The following is a 16,052-nucleotide window of genomic DNA, read 5'->3' on the forward strand; positions in this document are numbered from 1 at the left end:
CTATTATCCTTATTTCATGATTTCATGAATGAGGTAACTAAGCAGAGTGATGGAGTGGCTCGTGCAAGCTCCTGACAGGCCGCAGGGCCAGGCTTGGCCCCGGGCAGCAGCTCCCCTGAGTTCTGGCTGGAGCCCCTCCTGTTTTTACCCAGGTGCCAGCATGGTGGACATTTATTGGCATTATTACTGCACGGGCACAGGATTAAAGAATTAGTTATCCAAAGACATGGAGGTTGAAAATGTGTATTTTCAGAATGAGAAAGGAGGATAAATTTTGTACACACACACACAAAACACACCAGAATCCACAGAAAACAAACTGTTTGATTCTAAAGGCTGGAACTCTCAATCTTCTGTTCCATGGGTTCCCAGGGGCCCAGGAGATAAAACAGCACAGCCAAACCATGTTTGCATGTTGTCTTTTATTTCTTGGAAGCATTTTCACATCTCTGTCTCCATCTCTTACTTCAATTCCAGCCCGTGCCCAGGAAGGCAGCTCCCCATTATTCTATACTCATTGTCTTAACCTGGGCCTTCACACCCCTGTTTTCCTTTTCATTTGATAATAAGCATGTCCTCTCCTCCAGCCAGACATGTCTAGCTCTGTGTTGGGAGAAGGTTTCAACAAATGGCAATCTCATTTGTCACCAGAGCATAAAGTCTGTCTGCTTCCCTCCCCCTTCTCTAACCTTTTCTGGTTTCAAAATGCACTCATATCTTCTTGGAAGGATAAGGTTTATTATTTATTTTTTTAGAAAGTGTTCAGAACTGCTTGCTCTCCTAGACCAGGGGAGCATGTCAGTGGAGGCTCTGAGACAGGTTATTTTCTACCCTCGGGAACGCACTGCTCTGTCCCCACCCCACACACAGCCCCAGCCTGGTTCCTCCACTTTGTCCTGGGCTCGTGTCTCCCCACTTCCCACCTCTTCTCTCCTTGCCCCCCATGGAAAGGAGATCTTGTTAGCAGCTTTTGGTTCACCCTCGGTGTGCAGTCTCCACGCTGAGGTTGATGGGGTAACTCTGGGAAAGGGAAGGCAGCCTCTGGGTACCCCTGGGCAGCAGCTTCTCCAAATGCGGGACCATAGGCCACCCTCCCAGCATGGTGGGGACAGAGAGGCTCTTCCTGAAGGACCCCTCATGGACTGCCTCATCTCATGCCCCAGCAAGATCTAGCAGTGCCGTTGTGCTTCCAGTTAGCTAAATTTTTTTTTCAAAGTCTTTTCTGATTTTAAGGTTATTCAGTGAGGTATGTTATTACTGGAAAACTCAAGTATTTAGTTAAAGGGAAAAGTGGCCCCCTTACCCCACTACCCAAGAATAATGTGTTGTGGCATTTGGCATTTCCTTACAGATTCCCCCCAACAGATAGCCAGCTCTGTGTGTGTTTTTCCCTGGTACCAGGTGTTTTAAGTCTTTACCAGGTTTCCCCCACATCCTGGTTCGTGGGTCACAGTGTTCCCACCTTTCCTGCTGCCCTGCACTTCTTCCCTGGGCCTCTCCATTGGCTGCTCACGGCTTATGGCAGCCAAATGCAGAAGGATGAGGAGGATGGTCCAGCCTTCCTAGTTCTCCAGATGACTCTCAGAAGCCCAGGAGAGAAGGGCCAAATGCTGCCCTGTGGCACGTGACTCTGGCGAGTGGGCAGGGCAGGGCAGGGCATCCCTGTGTCGGAGCGCCCCGGGGCTCTGGGGTGGTTGCAGTGATCCTGGCGGTTGTGCCCTCTTGTGCTCCCAGCAGCTGCATTTCTCATTCCGCTGTCTGCAGATTTCATGCTGCTGAGTTGGGCTTGGCAGGTAGAGTGTTCACAAGTGGCAATCAGTGTTGACCTGGCTATGCAGTTCTGCCTGTGTATTTTTATACTAAGCAGAAGTGGATTGGAAAGTTCTTGACTTGTCCTGCTTTAAGTTGCCTCTTCTCTTCTCTGGCATGGGCGCCTCCCTCAGGCAAGGACCGGCTTTGTGTGCATTTCGCAGTCCTGGAGAGCCCGGGATTTAGGGTCACAGGATGGTAAGGGAATGGGAATGTCAGTGAACCGCCCCCAGCAGTTCCCTTTCAGTGTTGTTTTACCTCTAGGACAGGTGGAGTTACTGATGATGCTTGAACACCTTAGAGAACAGGGCCTCGGTGTTACTGAGTCCAAGCTTGCTCTGCTTGCCTCACGACAGGCCAATGATTCCGAGAGATGAGGTGTTGAGGCGAGGAAGAAACTTTAATCCGGGAGCCAACTGACCAAGAAGATGGCAGACTAGGGCTTCAAAATAACCATCTTGTCAGGGCCTGGTTGCCAGGTTCTTTTATGGATCAGAGATGAGGGGGAGGTGAGGAAATAAAGTAATAAGACTGTTCAATCCTTGCAAATGTCCCCTAGAGTGGCAAGCCTCAGGCAGGAGGGGAATGTGTTAGTTTCACTTCCTTACAGTCCTTCACAGGAGGCAGGCCATTATGTATGTTTATAATAACAAAAAAGGGTTAAAGTCACTGAAGCTGATCCTGTGTAAACTTAAAATTAACCTTGCGCGGTTATATCGACTCATTCTGAGGGCCCACTCTTGTTTGAGTGATTCTTATGATTTAGGTTATGAGTGATGTCTAGGGACACCTGGGTAGTATTTTATACATTTACAAAGTATCTCAAGGCCATTGTCTGTCTAGATGTACCTGCAGGGCAGATGAAGAAGGGCCTGCACGTATGTTGATAGATGTTTTAAGTCGGACTGGTTGCCTCAGCCCCTAGAGCTCTTTCTCTCTTATCTGTTGTAGATAGGAGGTTCTTACTTCTGTTGAGCTTAAGTTTCTTTCTCTGGAGCTTCCATCTGGTGTTGGTTCTCCTTTATGGGGCTGTAGAAAATCAATCTTACTTTCTCTTCCCACTACAGTGTGAAATGTTTGAAGAAAACTATTATGTTCCCCTTGTCTCTTCTCCTGGCTAGACACCTCCAGTTCCTTCAACGATTCTTCTTTCATTCCTGCATCGCTTCAAAGAGTGTTTATCGTGTACCTGCCTTGTGGGAGGTGCCGGAAGTAGAGAGATGATCTAGAGGGAGCCCCTGTCTTTAAGGGGAGACACAGGAAAGGGCACGATTCAGTCATTGTGTCCTCTTACTGCTGTGCCTCGGTCTGCAGGCCCCTCCAGAAAGCAAACTTCCTACTGTCCACTGGGTGGGAGAGGGGCAGCCACCTGGCTGCTGGAGATCCCAAGGTCTCCCGTTTCCAGTGCTGCGCCCCAGCCCCACTTCAAGGGGAGCCTCTGGTCCTCGGGAGCCTTTGCATGTTGGGGTAGTTCTTGGGTCCCTGCCCCCTCTGAGCACCCAGCACCTCTGGTTTCTGTCTTCTAAGAAAAGCAAACATTTTTTTGCTAAGTCAGTCTTCTAGCTTCTAAATTTGCACTGACCTCTTTTTCTGTCTTTGCTTTTGCTCCTGTGAGTTCATTACCTTTTTCTTTTTTAGCTCCTGTGATGTTATTTTAGTGGCTTTGGAGTATGTCCTCCTCCTCCATGTTTAATTAGAAAATTTTCAGTCACCTTCATTTACTTGTACTGCCACTAAGGCATGGCTTCTCCATTCTCTGTGTGTACTCTTGCTGGATTTTTAAAAATTATTTTAATTTCAGAATAGATTCCATTCACATAATTTAAATAATTTTTAAAAAGATACTTAAAAATTATGCGTTGACGTCTTCCTTTTACCTGTTTCCGACATCCTATTCTCCCTCCCACCCCCTAGAGGTATCAACTTTAATTAGTTTCCTTATGCCGACGCATGCAAATATGAATAAGTATTTTTTATCTCTCTCTATTTTATGCAAAAGTTAGCATATTATGGCCTGTTGTGTCTGACCCTGCGGTCTACATGAGAGTGTAGAGAGCTTCGTTGTTCCCCTGCACCATGCTCAGCCCTCTGGGGTCCTGATGGACAGCAATTTACCTAAGCAGTTCGTATACCAGTGGGTACTGGGTTCTTCCAGTCTTTGCTGTTAACAAATCTCTAATAAATACCTTGGAATGTGTATAATTCTGACCATGTCCAGGTATATTGAAAAAATAAATTCCCTGAAGTGGAATTGGTGATGCTTTCAGGAATTGGTATTGAGTCTTTGTATGGGAGCCTAGGTTTCCTGGTGTTGGGAATGCTGAATGGCTGGCGGTGACTCTTTCTAAAGCTTGATTTTGCCATCAGCCCCGTCTAACATTGAATGTACATGGGCTCAAAGTGGTTTGACCCTCTCCCTGCTACTCCCCATTGCTGAGACCACCAGTGGGGCCTAGTCAAGAGCACCAGAGAGGGTTTCTGAAGGTGCTGTCAGACCCAGGCTCTGCCGTGGGGGGGTGGTGGTAGGCTCCACCGCGTCAGCCACACGGGAGGACGGCAGCTTCCATTGTTTGGGCCACATTGCTCTCATGACTTGTCAGTCCTGGCCGCTGGAACTTTGCACTTTTTCTTTTTTACTGTAGGCTCTCAAAGGCAGGAAGCAATGGTTGTCTTTTCACATTTGTCACCTTAAAGGGTATTTTTTCAAAGTAACGATTAAGGTGGCTCTGGCGAAGGTGTTCATAAAGCATCAGGGAGTTTGTGTCACTGGCAGACTTACCCTTGGCTTTGGAGCAAGAGAGGGCAGCTGTGAGCCTCCCCCACTGTAACAGCCGGTGATGTATATGTCAGCACACAGCTGTCCCAGGTGGGGCAGGCTCCAGGGAGGTGGGCCACCACCCTGAGGTTTTGCAGCTCATGGTGGCAACAGGGATTTGACCTGACCTCTGAGCCTGGCCCTTTCTGCTAGAACATTCAGAGAACTTTGTTCCTAGTCTTGAGGAAGAGTTTCTACTGTGGGTGTGTTCTCATAGTTAGGGAGCCCCCAGCCTTGTTCCCCTGGGCCCCACTCTTTCTCATTACAACCCTCCTCCCACACTGGTTGGTGAACACCTCTCAATCCCCTCTCCGCCCCCAGTCCTTCCCTGATACTTGGTCTTTCTCAAGACCCCTGGCCTCTCTCTCTCCTCCTCACCCACCACCCCTCCCCTCTTATTCCCTCTACTTCTCACCCCTCACCCCTCACCCTGTGGGCACCACTCAGCACAACAGTTAGCTTTGTCAGAGGTCACTCTTTGTTGCCATAGTTTATATTCTTGCCAGTTGGCTAAAGTTTTAGATGCTAGTGAATGCCCCCACCCCACCCTGATCACAGAGAGGAAGTGAGGTTTCCTGACCTGCCTAGAGAGCCACAGCTGGAAGCCACTGTTTGCCAGAGGATATCAGCTGAGCACCTCTGGGCTCTTGAGGGGATGATGGAGGTGGGCAGGGCCGAGGAGTCCCCCACCCCCTGCTCCCCCCGGGGGGTCGCGGGGAGCCCCTGAAGCAGGCTGTGTGAGCCAGTGGGGGTGAGGGCTTCACCGGCCCCGGAGTGTGCTCTGAGCTCTGCCTGTTTTTGGTCTTCCAGTCCGCAGCCGCCACAGCCCCAGGTCCCCGAGACTCCCTGGGCAGATGAGGGCGGCTCCGTTTATCACCTGAGCGATGAAGACTTTGACCAGTTTGTGAAGGAACACTCCTCTGTGCTCGTCATGTTCCACGCCCCATGTGAGTGGAACCTTGCTCCTCCCCGCCGCAGCCTCTCTCCCTCGGCTCAGAGTGGACACCTCTCTGAGCCTTTAGCTGTTTACCTAGAGCAGCAGTCAGCTTGCAGGTGGGGACACTGAGGGCCTGAGAGAGCCTGTATCTTGTCCAGTAGTTGAAAGGGCACAGTGAAGCCAGGGCTGGAGCCTCAGTCCCCACAGCACCTAGAACCCCTTCTTTCTGTTTCACCTGGTATCCGTCACAGCCTGCAGTGGCCGTTGTGGATCAAGGGAAGAAAAACCTGAATCCTGTAAAATGCGTTTGCAATATTGACCGACAACCCTGTAGCTCAGGGTTTTTCTAGGCCAGTGTCCTTCCCATTCCCATGAAGGATAGAAATGGATTGTAATTCCTTTCTAAGAGAGAGAGAAGGCTGCTCCTGGAAAGATGAGCAAGGGATGACAACCCCTGGCCACAGAGTTCCTGGGAGCAGCTTCTGGGAAAAGCGGGCCCATCCTAATGGGTGATGAAGCTGGGTCCCCAGCACCGTGGGACAGGGTACATGTGTGGGGTGCTCTTCTCTTATAGCTTCTTGCCAGCTCTTTGGCCCAGTGATGGTGGGTCAGGGATTGTGAAAGAGGAGAAGAAGCAAAAATAACTTCTGCACAGATCAGTGTCATAATTGCCAGTCCACAGAGGCATCTTTAGTGGGAGATTACTTTATTAATTGTCTTAGTCATAGAGATCTTTCTGCTGTTGATTGTGATTTGCTCTGTGGCGACAAAGTGGCTGCCCACAGGGCCATCTCCTTCTGTCTCACCCACAGTGCTGCAAAGCAAATACGATTAACTCCACTTTACAGACCAGTAGACAGTCATATGGAGAAATGGCACTGCTCTTTGAGTCCTATACCGCTGAGCCCTGGCCTTCCCACACTCTGCTTCCCTGCAGTATCACAGGGGTTTGGTTAATTAGCAATTGTTCATAAGTAGACCACTCCTGGGGATTTCCCCAAGTCCGTCTTATAAGTGCCAAACTCTGAAGAGAATCCAAAGGGAAATTATTGGCCTTTCTCCCGAAAAACGACCCCCCAAAAACCCTTTAAAAAAACCCCAAATTTCAAAGGGCTTCTGATTAATGGCAGTGACAGAAAGGGCCCTAGGAGCATGTCACCCCAGCCCTGCCAAGGCTCAGTCCCTGTGGCTGGTGGAACCCTGATGAATGAACATCCGCTAGATAGCACGGCAGCCCTCTGCCTGCTGAGGTGCACTCTCCTGGCCAGTCTCAGATCTGCTAATGAAAGCAAGTCTTACGGGAAGTCAGGCTGCATCCAGAGCTGAACCCACCCTGCCCCAGTTCCTGCCCCAGTGGTAGACGCAGAACCCGGGCTCACTGTTTTCAGTTCCTTCCTGGGAACTTCACCCCGTGTGTCGGTGCTTCTTGTCTGTGCCAGAGAGAGCCCTCTGGGTCCTGGAAGATTACAGAGTGGTTTGAACAGTGCTTAATGCATCACAGCATGAAGAGTACGTGTCCCCTTTGATGAATCCTAACAGCATGTACCTGATAGATTGGAATTGTTTAATAATTGTTTATTGTTGTTTAGTCCATAAATCATGTCCGATGCTTTGCAACCTCCTGGATTGCAGCCCACCAGGTTTCCTCTATCCATGGGATTTTTCAGCCAAGAATACTATAGTGGGTTACCATTTCCTCCTCCAGGGGATCTTCCCAACCCAGGGATCGAACCCACATCTCCTTCATTGGCAGGCAGATTCTTTACTGCTGAGCCACTGCTGCTGCTGCTGCTGCTGAGTCGCTTCAGTCGCGTCCGACTCTGTGCGACCCCATAGACGGCAGCCCACCAGGCTCCCCCGTCCCTGGGATTCTCCAGGCAAGAACACTGGAGTGGGTTGCCATTTCCTTCTCCAATGCATGAAAGTGCAAAGTGAAAGTAGGAAGTCACTTGGTCGTGTCCGACTCTCAGCGACCCCTTGGACTGCAGCCCACTGGGCTCCTCCGTCCATGGGATTTTCCAGGCAAGAGTACTGGAGGGGGTTGCCATTGCCTTCTCCGGCTGAGCCACTAGGGAAACCCAATTGTTTATTAAGCCTCCCACCCTTTTTTTTTTAATAGAACCCTGGTTGCAAACTGGGAAAATTTTTGTCTGTATTCTTTCTTGTACTCTTAGGTTGTAAGGAATTCATTGTAGTAGCAGATGCTGGCAGGGTCTGGGCCCCGGAGCCTGGCTATTGAGTTCTTCCCTGCCCTCTCCCCTTGCAATGCACCCACCTGGCTCCCTGAACCAGAGTGATCATCACTTCCCCATCTAAGTCATCTATGGGCATAGAGTAAGGGCTTAATGAATGAGAAAACGAACAAATGAGGTTGTTGAGACCTAAATTAGAAAATGAGAACTAGAAACCAGATGGCAGCCTTTTGTTTCCCCATTAGTCATTGTGAATGAGTATTATGAATACCAGCCCTGTTGAGGCTGTTCCAGCTTCAGACTTAACAAATGAAAAGAACTGAGATTTTGCTTGTTCAGTTCAGTCGCTCAGTCGTGTCCGACTCTTTGCAATCCCATGGACTGCAGCACCCCAGGTCTCCCTGTCCATCACTAATTCCTGGGGTTTATTCAAACCCGTATCCATTGAATCGGTGATGCCATCCAACCATCTCATCCTCTGTCGTCCCCTTCTTCCACCTTCAATCTTTCCCAGCATCAGGTCTTTTCAAATGAGTCAGCTCTTCGCACCAGGTGGCCAAAGAATTGGAGTTTTGCTTGTTAGGTGTCTGCAGATCACAGACCCTACATTCTCTAACACTGTGTTTGCCTGTCCCCTGCGCATGTGTGCACGTGTGTGTGTGTGTGTTTCTGCTGGACTATCAAGAGTGACAGGGCCAGGGCAAAAGCCCGAGGTGAAGCTCCCTGAGGAACTGCCCATTTAAATTCCCATCTGATGGGTGTGGCTCCACATTAAATAATCTCTCTACAGAGTCCTCCTTCTCTATCTAGGTGCCTGGGCTTTAGAAGGGATGGAATGCACACTGTTTCGAGAGGAATCTGAGCCCAGGAGGTTGACAGACAGCAGAGTCCCTTAGCTGCCTAGCTGTGTATCTTATACTGGAGTACTCCCGAGAACCCACCCTGATCAGGAGACCACTTCTGTGATATTTGAGGGACCTAGAGAAAAGGACAAATGTCAGGAGGCCAGAGATTGCGCTGCTGGCTCAGGGTTCCCAAGCAAATATTAAATAAAACGTGAATTCTGGAAATCACAGTGTTACAGGTGCCAATCCCAGACCATATAGGGAGTGGTTAAGAAACAGACCATTTTGGAGACCTAGGAACACTAGTTGGGATCTATCAACATAGAAGACCACGGATTCTACTCAGGATTGTCATATAAGCTTGGTTTGTTTCCTGGTATGGGATTGCCAGGTTGATGGGTTAGTGTGTCTTTCTTTTATCAAAGGTGAGTTGCTATTTTCCCAAGTGCCATTGGGAGAACTGGGCAGGGTGGGGCCACCCCGAGGGGAACACCTACCTTGGTGCTATGTGACTGTGAGTCTGGCCTGGTTCTGTCTAGAGGGTGCTACTTGTTTTTTAATCAGCACTTTTGTTGAAACTATAAAAAAAAAAACAAGGCAAACTTTCAAATCTACAAGGGTTAGAATTAGAGAAAGGAAAGCTAGTTAAAATACTGAGCAACTGCATGAAGATTTTAAAAGATCCCCACAGACTGAAATAGTGGAAGTCAAATTATAAAGCTGAATTTATCTTTATGATTTTCTGCTAATTAAAAAGGGAGTGCATATATGTTTTATAAAGGGATAATATAGGAAAGTACAGAGAAGAAGATTAACCTTGTTCCTGGTACAGATTCCCAGGAAGAGCCATGGTCCCTCTTTGCTGTGTTATTTCTGTACAGAGGAAGTGCTCAATGTTAGTTTCTGTCAGAGTCCCACTTGTCTAGAACCTTAATCAAGTGCCTGTGGGACTGCACTCCTGGGTTCTTGGCAGGAGAGGCGCCTGGTATTATCAAACACCTCCATGGCCCCCCTGCTTCTTTACCCTCTTTTCCAGCTTTCCTGCCACGCAATTCCCATCTCAGCCTTTTCCTCCATCTCCCTCCCAGCTGGAGTCCTGGAGAAATCCCACACAGATTTTTCTGCAGCTTGCACTCCCGATACCCGAGTTGTCATTGAACAAGTAAACTCAGCCTGGCCACAACGAGGGAACAGTCACAACAAGGGAACAGGGGGTGCTGAGATTCACAAGCAGGTGTGCCCCCAGAGCCCACTGTCCAGGTCTGGGCCACCTCCAAGGAACAGTGTGTGGCAAGCAGTGGGCTCCTAGAGGGGTCGTGCCCCATGCGGGGCAAGGACAGAGCCCAGTCCCCTCTGCTCTCCATGTGGCCCTTGACACGGGGCTCTGAGTGGTTGGGGGGAGGTCACAGCCCCAGGCCCAGTCCCGTGATCTGCAGAGCAGTAAATAGTATCTGAAGAGGGCGAGGTAGCAGGACCCCAGCAGCCAGTGCTCCGTGGTGCCTTGTGTTTCTTTGTGCAGCATCTGAATGAGAAAAGTCACTGCCCGTTGTCACTCATCTCTCTTCACTGTTTGCTTTGCCGCTGTAATGTCTACCAGCTCCTCCCTCTCCGTGTGCCTGCAGCCCTGCTAAGGCAGGGAAGGACATACTGCTGTAATGCCCCCCGCCCCCCGGAGTGACTGTCACTCACATGGGGAGATAGAAGAAACAAAGTGGGGCTCCAGGGAGGGGGGCCTGAGGAGCAGCCTGTCTCTCCCACGGGGGTCCTGGAGCCTAAGGAGAAGCTGCTGGGGAATCAGAGCACCCTTGCCGCCCCTTCCTCAGGGCAATTGCAGCCTGCCCACAGCCCTGCCCCATTTCTTGGCAGCAGCCCACCCAGGAAGAGAGGTTTTCTTTGCCATAACTCCTGGTAGCAGGTGTGTGCCAGAGATTCTGGGCCGGGCCTGCCTTCAGGAGCTGGGCTGCCTGTCTGGATTCAGTATCAGACCCCTGTCAGACCCCAGAATTTCTGCTTCTTACTTCATTTATGTCTACTCCAAGTAATATGTGATCCCTGGGACAGTACAGAGAAATATAAACAATTAAGGAAAAAAAAACTATGTATAATCCCATTATTCAGAAGCAGCCACTTTCTTTTTGTCATCATTCTTTCTAGTTGCTTTTTCTTTTTTATTTTTCCCTTGTTTTCAACTTTTAAGAAAATTAACATAAAGTTAAATTGACTTTTTTTCCTAATATATGTAGATCTGTGTAACCATCTTGCCATAAAACTCCTTTGTGTGATCACTCTTATTTTTTAAGGGCACAGATAATTTAAGAACAATGTTAACATTCTTGTTATTGGGGGCGCAGAGTTCAAGGGATACACAGAATATAGTGTAAGCAGTGACAGTCCCCTCCCCACCGGGCCCCCCTTCTCAGGGTTGACCAGTGCTGACTGTTGGTTGTCCTTTTTCCTCCTATGCTTCTCCCTGAATAACAGGGATCGTTTCTTACCCATTTTCCTGTGATTTGCATTTTTTTCACTTATCACTATATAGGTCTTGAATATATTTTTGTGTAAATGTAAGATGTTAGCATATAAATCTACCACAGTCTTTTAAACTAGTAAATAGTATTTTATAATTTACATATGCTATGGATTTTAAACCATCCCATCATAGACATCTATCTCCAGTATTTGTCCAGACAATGCAGTAAACCTTTATAAGCACATGTATTAGGGAACATGTCTAAAAGTTGAGATGTGTTCAACTCCTGGAAGGGAGGGTGCTAGACCCTGTGTTAAGTGTGCTTGAGCCTTGATAGATGCCACCCACTTCTCTCCAGGAAGGGCTCACCACACCCAGTGAGCAGTGCGTGACAGAGCCTGCCTCCTCGCCAGCCCTGAATACTATCAGCTGTTTATATTCCTGCTAGATGGGGCAGTGGGACAACTTGTCCACAGCTCCCAGGCCTCCAGGGAAGTGAGCATCCCTTCATGTGGTAATCAGCCTTTCGCACTTCTTCTGTGAGCCAACTGTTCATTCCCTTTGCCCATTGTTCTATGGGTTGTCTTTTTCTTCTTGACCTAGAGCTCCATACTTAGGGTTATTAATTTATCTATTTTCTGTGTTCCAGATGTTCCCTGTTGGTCTGTTGCTTACTTTTGGTCTATGCTGCCTTTTCATTGTACCACAGCATTACATTTTTATAGTCACATACAAGCTAGAATGTTTATTGAGCACTTGGTGTGGATCAAGCATTGTTCTAAGCACTTTCCATATATGGACTCATTTAATCTTCACAACAGGTCCTGTGAAGTGGGTATCATGATTATCTCCATTTTACAGCTTAGGAAAGGGAGGCACCAAAAGGTTGAGAAGCTTGCCAGAGGTCATATATCCAAAAAGATAGGGCCAGGGAAAAACCCAGGTCCCAGGGGCCACAGCCTGCAAGGACCAAGCCCTCTGAGAACCTGCCTTTTCCCTCTTGACCTCTGGGATATCCATCCCTGGGATGTAAAAATAGTGTCCTAGGACTTCTGGGTGGTGCTAATGGTAAAGAATCCAGCTGCCAGTGCAGGAGACAAAAGATGCAGGTTCCATCCCTAGGTTGGGAAGATCCCTTGGAGGAGGGCATAGCAACCCACTCCAGTATTCCCTGGAGAATCCCATGGACAGAGGAGCCTGGCGGGCTACAATCCATAGTGTCAGATTCGGACAAGACTGAAGCAATTTAGCACAAATCTATTTTGTGATATTTTTATTTTTCTCATTTTGCTTTTTAATTCATCTGGATTTTTCATTTGTTTTGCCAGGTGGGAGGAAGGGATTTCATTTTAAGTTCTTTTTTCCATGCTTTTTCATTTATATTTTTCTTAACATAATACAAGACAATGTTATTAAAAATGCTTATTTGTTCATACTTTTGTGGTCACATAATATTCCATTATATAATGGCACCATAAATTACCTAACCAGCCCCATAATGTTGGAGGTTTGAGTTGTTTACTGTATTTCCCCTTATAAATCATGCTGCAGAGGGCAATTTTCGTGTATAAATATTTGTCCATGTGTCAGATTATCTCCTTAGGATAGAAGCCTGGAAGAAAAAATTTTACAGCTTGTTATTTACATTTTATACTATGTAAAGGAAGGGGGGAAAAAATCCCATGCTTTCTCTTTAAATGAGAAAGATGAGCCATTCATCAGGGTGTGTCTGCCCCAGAGTGTCTGAGTGTCTACAGTCAGCTTTGGTGCAGGTACAGCTGGAAGCCTCGAAAGAGCCCTGAGGTCTCCAGGGGGGGCCTGTCACAGTGTTAAATGTTAAAGCATTAGTGTTTCTGCTAGCATCTTTAGGAGCCCCACCTCCCTGACTTGTCCAAGCCAAGGTCCAGGCAAGGCAGCAGGAATGTGGGTAGGAAAATCCAGTTTCCTCTCGAGTGCCAGGTATTAGGGAGCTTTCTAGAATAATCTGGTCCCCTGGAAGATTCTGGTTACAAGAGCCAGGAGAGTCTCCATTGCTGGTCTGTAATAAAATCCTAGGTGTAACTGAAGTTAATGGAATCCAGAGGAATGCGAAGGCCTGAGGTTGACGGGAAGCCAGCATTTCCACAGCCAGAAAAGAGTGTGGTCGCAGAGCTGCTGGGCAGCCTCTTTGCCAGGTCGTGAAAATCGGTGTAAGTGTACTTACACAGCTGATAAAAACCCAACAAGGAAGTTTGGCAGTAAAACTTAATGGCCCATCAAATCACAATCAGGACAGTAAAATGCAGCGGGCTGCAGTTCTCACTGTCCTGTCCACATAGCTGTCCTGGAGGCTGGGGTCCAGGCAGTCACCACTCACACTCTCAGCTCCCCAGGGCAGGCGGCTGCCAGCGAGGGAGACCTTTGCTCAGCCGGACAGCTCTTCTCTCAGGGACCTGGCTGGTTTCCTCAACCCAACTGTTTACAGAAGTTTATTGCTTAGCCTTTGTATCTTGTTCAGGGAGCAGAGGGAATAGCGGCTGGTAGTGAAAACCAGTAACTCTATCAGGAGAACTCTTGGAAATGTATGGGAAACTTCAGGACGACATCCAGATATATTGGAGATTTCCAAAGATGTTTTCCAGACCTAGTAAGGAGCACGGAAGTGTATAAATTTGGGGGTGGGGGTGGGATGCGGTGAGGCTGTGCACATTGTAAATGACATAGCTACTGGTTTTACTAAATAGAGGTTTAGTCAACCTAGTAACTGGTGTGGTTTTTGCCCCAAAAGAAAGCGGACGCTCTCCTGACCATCCCTTCCTCAGCCAGGCATGAATGATTCAGTTCAACCGTGTAGGCACTGCTCTAAACCTGAACAACACAGCCATTCATTCACAAAGTGTGTGGGATGCCATCCTCAGTACCAGAGATGTGGTGGGGAGTGAGACTAAGTGAGATCAGTGTGTACAGAGCTTCATCCCAGTTGGGGGATTGGAGGGTTCAAGTAAGCAGATTACTCCAGCTATTTGGAGAACAGTCGAGAAAATAAACAGGCTGTTCGAAGCGAATGTGATGCGTTGAGCCTCCCTGGGGTTAGGTGGTCAGGGAATTTCTCTGTAGAAGTGAAATGTGAGCTAAAGCCTGCGTGATGTGAAGCGGTCAGCCATACAAAGACCTGGGGGAGGATCGTGTTCCAGGCAATAGCTCATTAAGAGCTGTGAGGGTAGAAATGAGCTTGCTGAGATAGGAAAACAGAAAGAGGTCACAGGTTGCAGTGTAGAGGACAGAGGGACACTCCCTGAGTTGAGGTTGAAGGCAGGAAGGTCTGATTATGTGGAGCTTGTGGCTGTGGAAGGGAGTTTGGATTTCAATCTGCTTGTGATGGAAGCGATTGGAAAGTTTTGACCAAGGGAATTTGATAAGACTTATGATTTGAAAAGATGCCCTGGTCACCCCCTAAATATCAGGACACAGCAATCTAACAGTCACAGGGCATTGCAAAATGAACTACCATAGGAATATATGAATAAAACATCCTTTATGAGTAGAAGAGAAATAGGTGGTCTAGTGGAGCTGAAGTGAACTGGAGAGTCAAAGTCTGGGCCAGAGCTGGGGTAGACACTCTGTCTGGAGAGGCCTTGTCCATCAGGGCTGAGGCTGTGATGGAGTGAGCTAGGGGCTGTGGACAGAACTTCGGGAAAAAGACTGGCTTGTGTGGTCGCAGTGTGCTCCAGCCAGAAGCCTTGTAATCCTACTTTGTAATCCCATCTTGTTTATCCATGGCCGCGGGAAACCCACCCCCAGTTTATCACTTCATCTCCCAGAGCTGTCATTTCTGGTGATCTCTGTCCTGCGTTTCGTGAGGCTGCTGAGACTGTGTGGAAAGCCAGTGCAGAGAGAGTGAGCCCTTTTATTACTTGGTAGAGTCCTACAGACGGGGCTGGAGGTTCAGGAGAGCCGTGTGTGCACACCACAGAATCTGTCACCTCCGCGTGTCCTCCAGCCAGCCCTCCCATGTCTAGGGCAGGCCTCACGGGTCGATCACAGCTCCTCTTCCCTGTGAGCTAGTTTTTCATCTCAGGAGTCCGTCTCCAGCCCGCCGCTGATAGAGGCTGGCCGGCGATGTGGAGTCCGTTTGCTTCCGCAGGGAGCAGTAGCATCAAAGGACTGAGTCTGTCAAAAGTATGAAGGTGAACTCGCTCATCTTCAGGGGTCCTGCCTCATTGACTGGTACGTTTTGGAAAGAAAAAAATGGTTTTCTGTGAGTGACTTTGTCTTTTTTGTCTTCTCAGCCCTCACTTTCACATAGTCCCACTGCCCACCTTTAACGTGGGCCCTGCTGGCACTTGCCTGACATTACATTCTTATCCTGGTGGAGGAGGGGGTGGTCAGGGGAGCATCCCCTTCCTGCCCCTCCTGCCTGCCGTGGAGGCCTCTTAGAGCCGGAAGCCCGGGTCTCCTGAGGCTTGCCAGGCCTCTTTTCCTTCTGCTCTTCTGGGTTGAGTGGCTCTGCTCAGGCTGCTCACTACTTACTACAAGGCAGAGAGAACTCTTGGGTGTCAGACCCCACAGCAGGGGGAGAGCCTGTGAGCTTCTTTTTCTCAATGTCTTCATGCAAGGTGAGCCCCCTCCACCCCAGGGGGAGTCAGCCTGGGAGCTGCGGGTTGTGGCGAGGAGGGGGTGGTCACCTCGGGGCAGGGTGCCGGGAGTTCTCAACCTGGAGGCAGACCTGCGGATTTCTCTAAGAGTTGTAGACCCCCCTGACTGTAAACCCCAGAGAGTGATTTATTCCTTTTATTTTAGTCAGATAAAAAAAATTTTTTTAAGTCAGTATATTTTATGTTAAGTCAGTAGAATCCTCCTTAGAATATCTGATTTACTCCAGACATGGGGATCCACGTGGAAGGGAACCTCAGTCTGACACCTGTGCAGACAGCTCCTTGTTCTTCTACCCCGACCACTACGGGAAAGTGACTGCCTCGGAGTCAGCGCTTCCCTGTCTTGGCCT

The 16,052-nt window shown here is 48.7% G+C and overlaps 1 protein-coding gene across 2 annotated transcripts in view; it reads left to right on the plus strand.

Moving 5' to 3' along the window:
• Positions 1 to 16,052, plus strand: part of PDIA5 (protein disulfide isomerase family A member 5) — a 93,072-nt gene that overhangs the window by 53,691 nt on the left and 23,329 nt on the right. For both annotated transcript variants that reach the window (XM_006078562.4, XM_044942564.2), the window contains exon 11: positions 5,435 to 5,571. In XM_006078562.4, the coding sequence (XP_006078624.2) occupies positions 5,435 to 5,571 (137 nt within the window). The remainder of the gene's footprint in view (positions 1 to 5,434; positions 5,572 to 16,052) is intronic.

Source organism: Bubalus bubalis, chromosome 1, assembly GCF_019923935.1.
Source record: "Bubalus bubalis isolate 160015118507 breed Murrah chromosome 1, NDDB_SH_1, whole genome shotgun sequence".
Lineage (NCBI taxonomy): Eukaryota > Metazoa > Chordata > Mammalia > Artiodactyla > Bovidae > Bubalus > Bubalus bubalis.